The sequence below is a fragment of the Oryctolagus cuniculus genome, chromosome 13 (genome assembly GCF_964237555.1).
Source record: "Oryctolagus cuniculus chromosome 13, mOryCun1.1, whole genome shotgun sequence".
Lineage (NCBI taxonomy): Eukaryota > Metazoa > Chordata > Mammalia > Lagomorpha > Leporidae > Oryctolagus > Oryctolagus cuniculus.
The window spans coordinates 18,355,827-18,369,467 of NC_091444.1; the positions used below are offsets into that span (position 1 = coordinate 18,355,827).

Here is a 13,641-nt window from a genome sequence, read left to right on the forward strand (position 1 = left end):
ATTCTGTCCCGGTTGCCCCTCTTCCAGGCCTACTCTCTGCTGTGGCCCGGGAGTGCAGTGGAGGATGGCCCAGGTGCTTGGGCCCTGCACCCCATGGGAGACCAGGTGAAGCACCTGGCTCCTGGCTTCGGATCAGCGCGGTGCACCGACCATGGCGGACATTGGAGGGTGAACCAATGGCAAAGGAAGACCTTTCTCACTGTCCACTCTGCCTGTCCAAAAAAAAAAAAAAATACGGGCTCCGTTGTCACTGTCCTCTCTTATCACATCTTTGTGTAGATTCTGAAGTTCTTATTCTCTCTGTGCATCATGTTTTTCTAAGTTGTGCAGGATCCCCAAATATATACCTGGTCAAGACAATTCAGAAAGATCCACTTCAAAGCTAGAGGAGACTGGTAGGCTCTTCTTATTTCAGGCTTCCTGAAAACCTCATTGATCTGAGTTCTGGAAGTTACTTTCCCTGAGATGGAATGGTGGAAAAGCTTTGTCTCTCCTACACTTGTCTGTGACACCAGAATAATTCTTTTTTTAAAAAAAGATTTTGTTTGAAAGGCAGAATCACAGAGAGAGAGACAGAGAAGAGACACTCTCACTCTCCAAATGGCCGCAATGGCCAGAGCGTGGCCAGACCAAAGCCAGGAGCCAGGAGCTTCTTCCAGGTCTCTCACATGGGTGCAGAGGCCCAAGCATTTGGACTACTTTCTGGTGCTTTCCCAGGTCCATTAGCAGGGAGCTGGATTGGAAGTGGACCAGCCAGGAATCCAACCAGTGCCCTAGTGGGTGCTGGTGCTGCAGGCGGCGGCTTAACCCACTGTGCCTTAGTACCAGCCCCCAGAGTAATTCTTAAACTCAGAAGTTAGAAAACTATTGTATTTCACAGCTAACACAGATTAGGTTTGCGTGGCACTGAGAGGCTGAAGGTCACTGATGCAGCCTCGCTGGCATCCTTGGCTTGTTCTTCAGTCATTAATCCAAGAACTCCGAAGGGGAAGGCCATCCCAGAATAGCTCAGATCGTTCCCCTGGCTCAGCCAGCGCACAAGAACATGATATGAAATGTTCCTTCTGCTCAGTCCTTCTTCAGGGGAAATGTAAGTAGATTTTTCCCATCACCGCGGGGTCAGGCTCTGACTCCACAAGAACAGGAGTTAAGCTGGTTTCGGCCGTGGCAGTAGACACGTGACTTGGTCTCAGTCCTTCCCCTTGGGTCTTGCTTTACAGAATCATGATTTTATTTTAAACTTGGTAGAAGGAGTTTGGTTTTAATTATGTGTCTTCCTAAACTCCTGATAACTTTCAAGTTAAAAGCTTTTGTGGGGATTATTTGTAAGCCATTCTCTGGTGTTTTCAGGGCTCTGTACATTTCACAAATCAAAACCAGCCTGGGGCCTGTCCCTCTCTAGGATTGCCATGTAAATTAATGATGATCTTCACTCTGTTCTTTTATTAGAAACAGGCCCTGGCAATGAGATTATTATGGGAGAATTTCAAGAGGTATGAAAGGAAGGAGCCTGCCGCGTTGTCTTGGGGCATTGTTCAAACTACACTCTGTCTAGCAAATCATTGTTTTTACGTAATTCTCTCTGTTTGTACTGGCTCTGAGCAGCTTTTAGTTTCTTCTGCTCCAGGGTCCCATTCAAAATATCTGTTGCCTCCATTTGGCCATAAAAGCTGGGAAAATAATTCCTTCTCTGAACAGTTTTTCTCTAGTTCAGACACACCAGAGAGTCTCATCTTAATGACCATCATTCATTTGTCTTCAGTAGAAGGTAGAGCAAAATGGCCTTTAACAAAACCACTCACAGAAATTTCTTCTACAACTTCCTGACTAGGGCATATGACATAATGCATTTGTACATTAACCTGCAAATTGAACGGCTGCCATCATGTGCTGGTAAGCTGTTCAGACCCTACTTAAATAGTCCAACAGGAACGACTGTTATGTTTCTCAGGGGGAGTGCGAGGGAGCCATTCTCAAGACACGGGTAAGAGGGACCCACATTCTCAGCCACCAAAGCTTCATAGGTTTGGCTGGAGCCCCTAAGCCTTGTGTTCTAGGCCTTTTCCTTGTTTCCTGTCCAGGAGACTGACCTCTTAGGATCCTGTTCTCTGGAGCACCTTTAGCGTTCATTTCCGTAGACTGCATCTTGCTTGCCTGAATGTCACGTCTGAGAGCTTACTGTTCCCCCAAGACACTTAGGCCAACCCCGACGCTGTCTTATCTCCCACTCTCTAGGTTTGCCCAGGAGGCTCCCTTGCGGGGTTAGCACTCAGCTTTCTAGAGAAGCAGTGTTAGCCTAACAGTTGAACTATGCTGAGTTTGACTGACAACAGCATGAAGAGGAAAAAATGAAGTTAAGTCTACATTCACTCCCACCACTGTAATCCTTTACCCAAGAAACCCAAGTTCTCTTCTCCTTAAATATAACCTGTGTTTTTCGTAAAATCCCATTTGCCTTAGAGTATCAAGATGCCAAGCAAAACAATTGTTTCTACCAGTGAAAATCAGATAGGAAGTATAATCTAAAAACCCAAGCCATTTTATCAGAAACTGGGGAATTAAACACTAAATCCTGTATATGTTTAAGCAATCTTGCCCTCCAGCTTTTAAGAACATTCTTTTTAGGTTATAAAAAAAAAAAAAAAAAAAAAACCTGGAAGGAAACCATTTCCATTACAGTAAGAGTATCATCTCCTTTAGAAACCCCCATTTTCTCCCTTCCTTGCTAACTGCTGCCTCTGCTGCGTCCAGAGCTCATTAATCTGAGCTTTAGGGGATTTATGTGTCCTCCCCTCATTGGCTGAGTGGATCTTCCCAGGACTAGCCCTCGAAGGCAGTAATACAAACCCCAAGGATTTTACATAGCTCCAAAAGTCAGATCAGAGAGGATCTCTAGGCCTAGATAAACTGTCTGCTGCCTGATCTATTAGGTCACTCATCACCCACATGTTTTTATAAAAGGTCACCCAAAAAGAGATTGGTAACAAGGACTTAAAACAATAGCAAACAACCAGCTGTGATACTGGCTTTAGTTCCTTCTGGCAGGCAGAAGTAAGAGTGTCGTTCATCAGCGTCTTAGATGGTTGTCTGTGGGTTGCATCTGTGGTGAGCCTGTGGGGGCAGTGTCAGGTCGGAGCACTGTTAGCATCCCTTCCTCCACGCCTTCCGCTCTGTGGAAAAATTAGTGTAGGGCTCCTGAGACAGAGGTATCTGTCAGATACGGAATCTGCCTTTCACATCCAGGAACTCCGTGGGATTTCTTAGGTTGCCACTTGATAGTGCTAACTTATTTTGTTGTGTTTTTTGTTTTTTTAAGTGTTTGTATTTTATGTCAGCCTTCTCAGTGGAGGGAGGCATACAGTATACACAGCCATAGTATAACTACATTAGCTGTCTGAGAACTTTCTTGAATGTGATGACAGGGCTTACAGATTCATTGTGCTTCCAGAACATTCTAAGTGAAAAGGGTTAATTACATGTCATTCTTACAAGAGTAAATCAATGGAAATGATTAACATGCTTTGATATATATGAAGACTAAGATTGATTCATAGTACAAGTCCTAATTTCTATTTTAGTAGAAAAAAATGGCTTATTCTTCACTGTAGAAGCAACTGTCATTGTCTACACAGAATAATTTAAAATGGAAGATGTAATAAAAGCTTAGCCAACAAATAAGGTATTTCAAAGAAGAAAGATATTTTATTTTATCTCCCCCCCCACCTTTTTTTTTTTTTGAAAGGCATAGTTACCGAGAGAGGTGGGGAGAGAGACAGAGATTTTCCATCTGCTGGTTCACACCCCAAATGGTTGCAAGGGCTAGAGCTGGGCCAGATGCTGAAAACCAGGTGCTTCTTCCGAGTCTCCCACATGGGTGCAGGGGCCCAGGCACTTGAGCTATCCTCCACTGTTTTCCCAGGCACATCAGCAGGCATCTGGATCAGAAGTGGAACAGCCAGGATTTGAACCAGTGTCCATATGGGGTGCCGGCCCTGCAGACAGAGGCTTAACTTACTACCCCACAGCGCCGGACCCCAAGACAAATACTTTCTTTTTTTTTTTTTTTTTTTTAATTTGACAGGTAGTTTTAGACAGTGAGAGAGACAGAGAGAAAGGTCTTCCTTCCGTTGGTTCACTCCCCAAATGGCCGCCACGGCCGGCGCTGCACCAATCTGAAGCCAGGAGCCAGGTGCTTCTTCCTGGTCTCCCATGGAGGTGCAGGGGCCCAAGCATTTGGGCCTTCCTCCACTGCCTTTCCAGGCCACAGCAGAGAGCTGGACTGGAAGAGGAGCAACAAGGGCTAGAACCTGGCGCCCTTATGGGATTGCCTGCACCGCAGGCAGAGGATTAACCAAGTGAGCCACGGCGCAGTCTCCCAAATACTTACAAGTGAAATCACACATTGCAGGAAAACCAAAGTCAACAAATAAGTATGATTTAATTGTGAGAAAGTCAGTCGGTCCTCAGCCTAGGTAGAAATTGGCTTATTGCTTAGTAAAATCATAGGAAAGAAGGCACATAGCAGGCTAGTTTGATTATCACTGTGTCACTTTTCTATTCCAAAGAGGAACGTGGAATGTCCATCCCTGGAGAGACTGTCAAGAATGGTTCTCCCATGTGGGCAGTATAGGCTGAGGCTGCTCTGGCCACAGGAAGCTAGAGAGACTAAATGGTCTCCTAAACTATCATTTCATTTGGTTACATGCCAGCTCAGCTCCTTGCATCAAAAGCTCTAAGTTAGGCCGGCGCCGCGGCTCACTAGGCTAATCCTCCGCCTAGCGGCGCCGGCACACCGGGTTCTAGTCCCGGTCGGGGCGCCGGATTCTGTCCCGGTTGCCCCTCTTCCAGGCCAGCCCTCTGCTGTGGCCAGGGAGTGCAGTGGAGGATGGCCTAGGTGCTTGGGCCCTGCACCCCATGGGAGACCAGGAAAAGCACCTGGCTCCTGGCTCCTGCCATCGGATCAGCGCGGTGCGCCGGCCGCAGCGCGCCGGCCGCGGCGGCCATTGGAGGGTGAACCAACGGCAAAGGAAGACCTTTCTCTCTGTCTCTCTCTCTCACTGTCCACTCTGCCTGTCAAAAAAAAAAAAAAAAAAAAAAAAGCTCTAAGTTAACTTGCTTCTCAAATCAGTCTTAACAGTCAATATAGTATTCTCATTACAAAATAAGTGAAAGAGGAAAGAGCAGTCACAGGGGCTGACTTTTGAGAGGTAGGAGGGGGGCGCTAACATGTTTAGAGTTTACTTAATTATAATTATCACCGTTAGTTCTCACCTTTAGAGGAAATGGGACTTCCTGAGGTCTCAGGGCTCGAAGACGTCAGAGTGGAAATTAGCACTCGGGTATAGCCAAGGCCTCACAGCCCTCAGAAACAAAGCAGTTCCATCCCATGAGTGTTCATTGAGCACCTGTTTGGCCGTGAGGTCCTAAGGATATAACTGGGACTAGGATAGTAGAAGAGTCTCAGATAAGGGAATTTTAGGGAATCCTCAAAAGCAATTGGTTTTAAAAATAGGTGTATGTGTGGGGCTGGTGTGGAGCAAGCTAATCTGTTATCAGAGTGCTAGTGGACTCCTGACTGCTCTCCTTCTGCTCCAGCTCCCTGCTTATGTGCCTAGGAAGGCAGCAGAAGATGGTCCAAGTACCTGGGCTCCTGCTACCTCTGTGGGAGACCCAGATGAAGTTCTGGATTCCTGGCTTCGGCCTGGACCAGCCCCAGCCGTTGTGGCCACTTGGGGAGTGAATCAGTGAATGGATGATCTCTCTCTCTCTCTGTCTCTGTCTCTCTCTCTCTGTCTCATTGTCTTTCAAATAAATAGATGGATAGGTAGATATTTTAGGTAGATATTTTTAAAAGTGTGTGTGTGTGTGTATTAACATTTTCTCCTCTTGGTGGGGCCTGCGTATGTGTGTATATTAACATTTTCTCCTCTTGGTGGGGCCTGCGTGTGTGTGTGTGTGTATTAATATTTTCTCCTCTTGGTGGGGCCCGCGGGTTACAGCTGCTGTTTCCGCTTATTCATGTGCTTTCCCTGCCTTGCTTCCCGGGAGCACTGTCCCTTGTGTGCACGGTGCTCTCCTGAATCCATTCTGTTTCTCCCTCAGTGCCTCCCTACAGGGCTTGGCACATGTGGGCTCTTACATACCATAGGCTCTTGGCATTATGGAACTCATTCTCAATCACTCGCAAGTATCTGGTGTGCCACAATTTATACTTTTCCTGGGCTGTGAATTTGAATTCACAAATGCTGAGAGTCTGATCATAGTACAAAGCCAGTGAGTGCACATAGCTCAGCTTCACATGTTCTTGAACATTTATATGTAAGTAAATATAGATATGCATACATACTAAGTAATTTTTGGCAAAGGTGGTAGGATTTGGTTTTTTTATTTTTATTACTTTTTTAAAGCTATATTTATTTATTTGAAAAGCAGAAGCAGAGAGAGAGAGAAGGAAGTGTTCCATCCGCTGGTTCACTCCCCAAATGGCCACAACAGCTGGAGCTGTGCCAATCTGAAGCCAGGAGCCAGGAGCTTCTTCCTGGTCTCCCACATGGGTGCAGGGGCCCAAGGACTTGGGCCATCTTCCACTGCTTTCCCAGGCCTTAGCAGAGAGCTGGATCAAAAATGGAGTAGCCCAGACTCAAACCAGTGTCCATATGGAATGCCAGCATTGCAGGTGGCAGCTTTACCAGCTACGCCACAGCACCAGACCCCATGAGTAATTCTTGAGAAATGATTAAAATTTTGACTTTGCTTGACAAAAGGCTGCACGTAAAGAGAAATAAGTCTTTAGGTAATGTTGATAAAACAGTCATTAACAGTTGGGATATAACTCTCATTGAAAATCAGGTATAGGGGCCTGTTGTGGCCAATTGGAGAGTGAGCCAATGGATGGAAGACCCCTCTCTCTCTGCCTCTCTTCTCTCTGTGTAACTCTGACTTTCAAATAAATAAATAAATCTTTAAAAAGAAAGAAAAAGAAAATCAGGTCTAAAGGTACACGTGTGGGAAAAAATGCCAGGAATTTTCCTGAATTCTAGATTTCCAAGTTTCAGGATTCTCAAAGGACTTCAAGTGTAGGAGAATGCTAAAGATACACTTTTCTTGATGACTCCCCCATTCCAATGGGGCATACCTCCAAATTAAAGGCCTGTGTTTTCTCCAGTGCTGCTCAACCAGAGCAGCACAACAGAATCACCTAGGAAACTTATTTCTTTTTAAATATTTGTTTATTTATTCAACAGGAAGAGTGACGGGGGGAGGGGAAGGATCTTCCATCCCCTGATTCATTCCCAATACCTGCAGTAGCCAGAGCTGAGCCAGGCTGAAGCCAGATGCCTGGAACTCCATCTAGGTCACCCACATGGGTGGCAGGAGCCCAAATACTTGGGCCATCTTCTGCTGCCTTCCCAGGGGCATTCGCAGGGAACTATATCTGAAGGGGAGCATCTGGGACTCAAACCGGTGCTCCAAGTTGGGATGCTGGTGTCACCAGCAGTGGCTTAACCTGCTGTACCTCAGTGCCATGACACCCCACCCACCCAGGAACATTTAAAAACACGTTATAGGAAGGCCACTCTAGACCCAGTCGAAAGAGAATCTGCAGAATTGGCATTCACTTGAGAAGGTATACGCTCTAAGTCTGTGCATGGGATTCTGTCGGGGAAGCCTCCTTTCAGCGAGTTCACCCCACCTAGTCCCTGCACGCACACTCTGTCACGCTGTGCTGGTTGACAAAGCAGTGGCCTCTAGTGACTCCTTAATGCCTTACAAAGCAGTGCCGGTAACTCCTGGTGGTTCAGGCTTCGCTACTCATTTGGTGGATTATGGACCTTGTTTCTTGTCTTCTTTCTTTTGAATGTCCTTGAGGATTTTGTTGTTTGTTAACACCTCGAAGAAGAAAAAAGTAAATACACTCGAATCAACTGGAGTTATTTGCTTGAGTTCTTTTTTAAAAAGCAAAGAGATAGGAAGGTAAAGGTTATTTATGGAAAAAAAAAAGTGTAAAACACAGACTGCTTTTTGTTGTTGTTGTGTTCATTTACAGTGTTTAAACTTGCTGTTTGCATCTATAAAATGCTTTCCTTCTTACTCTTCTCCATGTGTTACCAGCATGCTAGAGGCTAGGAGGGGACTTTCTCCTCATCCTCAACCCCCTCCTTTTATTCTCACAGAGACCTCTGAGAAAGCCAGGAACTAGCCTGTGTTTCAATATTTATAAATTAAAGTATTTGCTCTGGGAAGGCTTGCGGGTTTGTAAACTGAAGAAAATTAATTAAACAAATGTTGAGATTTAGAGAAGTGTCCCACAGACTGTCAGTGATGTCACTCCTAGAACACAAGGTTGGCTGGCCAGCAGGGGCCAGAAGGCAGTTTTTTATCGTTTTACGTTTTTTTCTAGCTTCCAGTTTTAAAAGATTCTGTCCCTGCAACCTCAGATGTAGTGAATCATGGAATACAAACAAGTATGAGCTGGAGCTAAAGAGCCTTTTGTGCAGTCAGCTGAATTATTTTCTTAAATTGCATCCCCTGACTCCAGCTATGAAGTTGAGACATCTGATTTGAAAAATGTGTTTATAAATTGAAATGATAAAAATGAGTCCTTTTCTAATGCTGTTTTCTTTTCTTTCTTTTTTTTTGTTTTTGTCTCCTCTCTCTAGCATGAAAGACTTTCTAGGTAAGACCTCACTCTGTTTCGTATGCATGCTTAGTAGTTGTGAAGGAATGCATGTCTAATTCAATTTAGCTTTATGTAATAGTTTAGTAATGTTCCTCACGTCCTCTGCTTCCTTTTCATTTCCACCGCCAGACAATAATTCAGACTTTTATTATCTCCTGCCCAAAGGAGTGGAATAGCTTTTCCACTCACCTTCCTGCCTCCAGATCCTCTTCTTGCCATTTTTTGTGTGTTTCCTAAAGCACCAGTGTACCAGGCCAAGTCCTAGGAAAACAGCATGAATATGACATTGCCCTCATCTGCAGTTAGCTTGCAAACCGCTGGAGAGACAAAGCATCTCAGCAGAATGCAGCAAGTGCTGGTCAGAGCGTGGACAGGAGCAGGAGCACAGAGGAAAGGCTAGCCTCATCCGCTGGGTCAGGGAAGGCTTCGTTGCAGAGCAGAAGCCGGAATTGCGATTGAGGTTCAGTACTGTCATTTAATAGCAGGCCCAACACTGCACCTTGTACCTAGAGGGTGCTCAGGAACAGTTTTACGGATGAACTAAAGACCTGTTTTGCAACTGTAGAAAAATTTATAAAGGATTTAGTCTGGCAGATGACCTTCTGTAATTTTTCACCTAGTATGTATGGGTACAGAACCAATCTTCCTGAAGAAGAAAATAAATTTTAAGATAATGGAAACTATGGATCCAGAAGGTTGAATCTCTTCTTTTTCATTGCTCCTCTGCTGGAAAAATTAAGACAAGATGGGGGAAGAGTTAGTTATGGGATAGGATAGGACAAATGAGTGCCCTCATAATTTGGTATTGGAGCTGGTTCTGCCTTACTAATATATTCTAAGCCGTGTGTATATTCTTCCTCTGCTTGTCCTCTCACTAGGCACCAGCTAAGGATAAATTATTTACTTCTTCTTTTTTTTTTTTTAAGAATTTTATTTGTTTATTTGAGAGGTAGAGTTACAGACAGAGCGAGAGACAGAGAGGTCTTCCTTCTGTTCGTTGACTCTCCAGATGGCCGCAAAGGCCGGAGCTGCGCCATTCTGAAGCCAGGAGCTAGATGCTTCTTCCTGGTCTCCCATGTGGGTACAGGGGCCCAAGGACTTGGGCCATCTTCTACTGCTTTCCCAGGCCACAGCAGAGAGCTGGATTGGAAGAGGGGCAGCCGGGACTAGAACTGGAGTCCATATGGGATGCCAACACCACAGGCAGAGGATTAACCCTACTGTGCCATGGCGCTGGCCCCAAATTATTTACTTCTTTAAAAAAAAAAGATTTATTTATTTGTAAGGCAGAGTTACAGAGAAAGAGAGGTCTTCCATCCTCTGGTTCACCCCCCAGATGGCTGCAACTGCTGGAGCTGGGCCAATCTGAAGCCAGGATCCAGGAGCGTCTTCCAGCTCTCCCATGGGAGTGCAGGGAGCCACCTTCCACTGCTTTCCTAGATGCATTAGCAGCGAGCTGGATTGAAAGTGGAGCAGCGCCACAGACGGCAGCTACACCACAGTGCCGGCCCCAAATTATTTACTTCTAACCTAACAAAGTTTTGCAAAATTGGCAGAGAATGATATTTTGCTATTGTTAATTTTATGTTAAGTTATAATGGCCATTTGTGAAAGACTTCCCCTATAAACACCAAACTGCATTATAAAACTCTAGTGATCCCAGCAGTGAGGTGCTCTATCAGGAATAAAGAATAGGGGCCATTGTTGTGGTGCAGCAGGTGAAGCTGCTACCTGCAATGCCAACACCCCACATGAGCATGCTTCAAGCTCCGGCTGCCCCACTTCTGATCCAGCTCCCTGGCAGATGGCCTGGAGGTAAGAAGCAAAAGATGGCCCAAGTGTTTGAGCCCCTGCTACTCATGTGGGAGACCCAGAGGAAGCTCCTGGCTTTGGCCTGGCCCAGCCCTAGCCATTGCAGCCATCTGGGGAGTAAATGAGCAGATGGAAGATCTCTCTCTCTCTCTGTCCCTCTCTCCCTCTCCCTCCCCTCCCCTCCCCCTCCCCCTCCTTCCCTCCCTCGCTCCTCCTCTCCCTCCCCTTCTCTCTCTGTAACTCTTTCAAATAAATAAAATATTTAAATAAATGGATAACTGAAATAAAATCCATATCTCTACTAAGTCCTGTTTAGAAGGTGGCGTCAGAATCACTCAGTAAATGATCACTGGCACAATTGACTGTATATTTGAGAAAATATATCCCTTCCTCAAGCCATATCAAAAAATAAAATAAAAACAAAAAGAGACTTCAGATGGATTACTATTTTTAAAAGAAAAGGGCTTTACCACAAAAGTAGTAGGAAGTAGTTTACAGTCTTGACATAGGGAAGATCTTTCCATGGATGAAACTATCTAGGTAAAAATTGTCAAATTTAATGTTAAAAAATTTAAAATCTTTATTAGTAAAAGGAACTAAAAACAGACAAAAAGCAAAGAAGAAAAATATTTGCAGCCAGTTTCAGATAATTCTAAAAGCCTGCTATGTAGAAAGCTCTCCAAAAATAACAAGAAAAAAATGATTACTATACTGGGCAAAGGCTATGATTAAGCAGTTCAGAAACAAAGGAAGATAAATAACCAAAGACATTGAACCTCTGTGATGATTTTAAAATAGTAAACTGCAATAAGATACTATATTTCTACAATTGGGTTGGAAAGAATGAAGCATTTCTAGAGGGTAGTATGGCAATACACATTTCAGCATTTAAAATATACTTATTTCTTGACTAAACAGTTACACTTGTGACATTTGTCATCAGAAAGCAGTTGAAGAAACGCAGTAAGGTTTATAGGCAGTGTGTTTATGATAGCTAAAAAATTCAAAACAATGTGTATCAGTGGATGATTAAATTATATGACCATACGCTGGAAGGCTGTGCATTTTCTTTAATGAAGCAAATTTATTTTTACTTAAATGATACAATGCTCACAATCATAGTGAAATGCATAGGGAAGAAGAACAGTTAAACACTATATTGATTATATAATTTTATTTATAGATACATATATTTTAATATGTATTTGACATCCTGTAAGAATATAAACTGTTTACAGAGGTTGTTTCTTGGGCAGGATTATGGAATGACTCTCACTTTCTTTTTTCTTCTTCTTTTTTTTCAATTGATTTATTTATTTGAAAGGCAGAGTAACAGAGAGGCAGAGGCAGAGAGAGAAAGAGGTCTTCCATCCGCTGGTTCACTCCCCAAATGGCCACAATGGCTGGAGCTGAGCCAATCCAAAGCCAGGAGCCAGGAGCTTCTTCCAGGTCTTCATGTGGGTGCAAGGGCCCAAAGACTTGGGCCATCTTCCACTGCTTTCCCAGGCCATAGCAGAGAGCTGGATCGGAAGTGGAGCAGCCAGGACTTGAACCCAAGCCCATATGGGATGCCGGCACTGCAAGTGGCAGCTTTACCCGCACCGGCCCCAACTCTCACTTTCTGATTTAGACACTTATATATTGCTGAATTTCTTTTATAAGCATATATTGCTTTTATAATCTGGAAAGTCAATAAAGAAATTCAGCAAAAAACAAAAGAAGAGTGTTGCGAAGAACGCGGGGTGTAGCATCTCTAGGAGAAAGTGGACATTCCTCGGGAGTTCCTTGCTCTGCCTCCCCCCGTATGTCATCCTTAGTACTCCTCGACCTCTCCTGCTGCTGTGCAGCTCCCCCACCCCCCACGCCGCAGCCTGGGCAGTAGCTGTCACAGGACAGGACAAGAGGTGCAAGTTCCACAGCTGTGACTCAGACATCTCAGCTGGAGGATGGAGGACGGAGGACTCCGTTGGCCTAACCCTAGCAGCTTTATGCTTTCTAGTCTGGAGACCAGTGTTCAGATCAAGATGGTAGTTGTACACTGACACAGGTCATCATCGAGCTTACCAGTGCTGTAAATAAAACCGCCTGCCGCTCTAAGAGCTCAAAGATGCTAGAAGATGTAGAAATCTTGATCACAGGCCTGTGTCTTGATATGGAATATGGGTAAGAGGGTAGGAAGCCAGCTGGTGGCATTGTAGTGGTACTCCTGAGATGTTTGCAATCTCAGCAAGCCTGTAGTACACTGAAAAGCCATCCATACCCAGACTTGGTTGTCATTCCACCCTCCATTCAACCTCCAGCTCAGATCCGCAAGGCCACATGTTTCTGATTGATTAGCAGTTCATTGTAGTCATTTCCCCAGAGCCATTGAGGTCCAGGAAACTTTTGCTTTTAAAAGCACAGTCTGGAGGGAAGCTGCTCAACCCCAAACTAATTTGAAAAGCACTAAGATTTAAGTCAGCACATGAGTCCAAACCACCAGTTTTTCATGTAAACTCCATTCTTGGCAAATGACAACCTGCCTCTCAGTGTGTGCAGTGTAGCCAGAGATCCCACAATGCTGGCTGAGAAAGTGGAAGAAGGAATGTTGTGCATTGTTTCTGTCCAGGGCTCGCAAACACTTCTTAGAAAAGGCACGGACTGCCCGTAAGTATCACCTTCCCCCCACTGCCATGTTCTCAAAACCAATTTCTGCCTTTAACATTATCTCCCACAGGTTGGAATCTGGAGGTAGTAGTAACCCTACAGCCAGCGATTCATATGGTGACCGGGCCTCAGCCAGAGCGCGACGGGAGGCCCGGGAGGCCCGTCTAGCCACCCTCACCAGCCGTGTGGAAGAGGACAGCAACAGGGACTATAAAAAAGTAGGGTCTTTCTTCAGTCTTCCTGTTCCTAGAGTACAGCATATAAACCTCTCGGCCTTTTCCCCAGTGAGAAAAAATGAGCGTAGTTCTGAATCAGCAGGAGAAAGTCTCTTAAGTAACAGTGGACTCCTTGCAGCCTTCTTCATTGACTTCACCTCTCCAGAGGCAAAACAGCTAAACAGAGACCCCACTGCACGTTGTCTCATTCCATAAATATGTGCCTGGAATCCTCCAACTTAGGGGCATGTGGAAAAAGTAAGAAATTAAGAATTATAAAAAGGGTTG

The 13,641-nt window shown here is 44.8% G+C and overlaps 1 protein-coding gene across 21 annotated transcripts in view; it reads left to right on the top strand.

Moving 5' to 3' along the window:
• Window positions 1–13,641, top strand: part of PPP1R12B (protein phosphatase 1 regulatory subunit 12B) — a 215,740-nt gene that overhangs the window by 179,685 nt on the left and 22,414 nt on the right. For 18 of the 21 annotated variants that reach the window (XR_011381332.1, XR_011381333.1, XR_011381338.1 and 15 more), the window contains 2 exons: window positions 8,661–8,677; window positions 13,209–13,356. Coding sequence is in view for 15 of the 21 variants with exons in the window: in XM_008268574.4 (XP_008266796.2) it covers window positions 8,661–8,677; window positions 13,209–13,356 (165 nt within the window). In the remaining 6 variants the exon portion in view is untranslated. The remainder of the gene's footprint in view (window positions 1–8,660; window positions 8,678–13,208; window positions 13,357–13,641) is intronic. The other 3 variants (XR_011381336.1, XR_011381334.1, XR_011381335.1) reach the window with 1 other exon arrangement.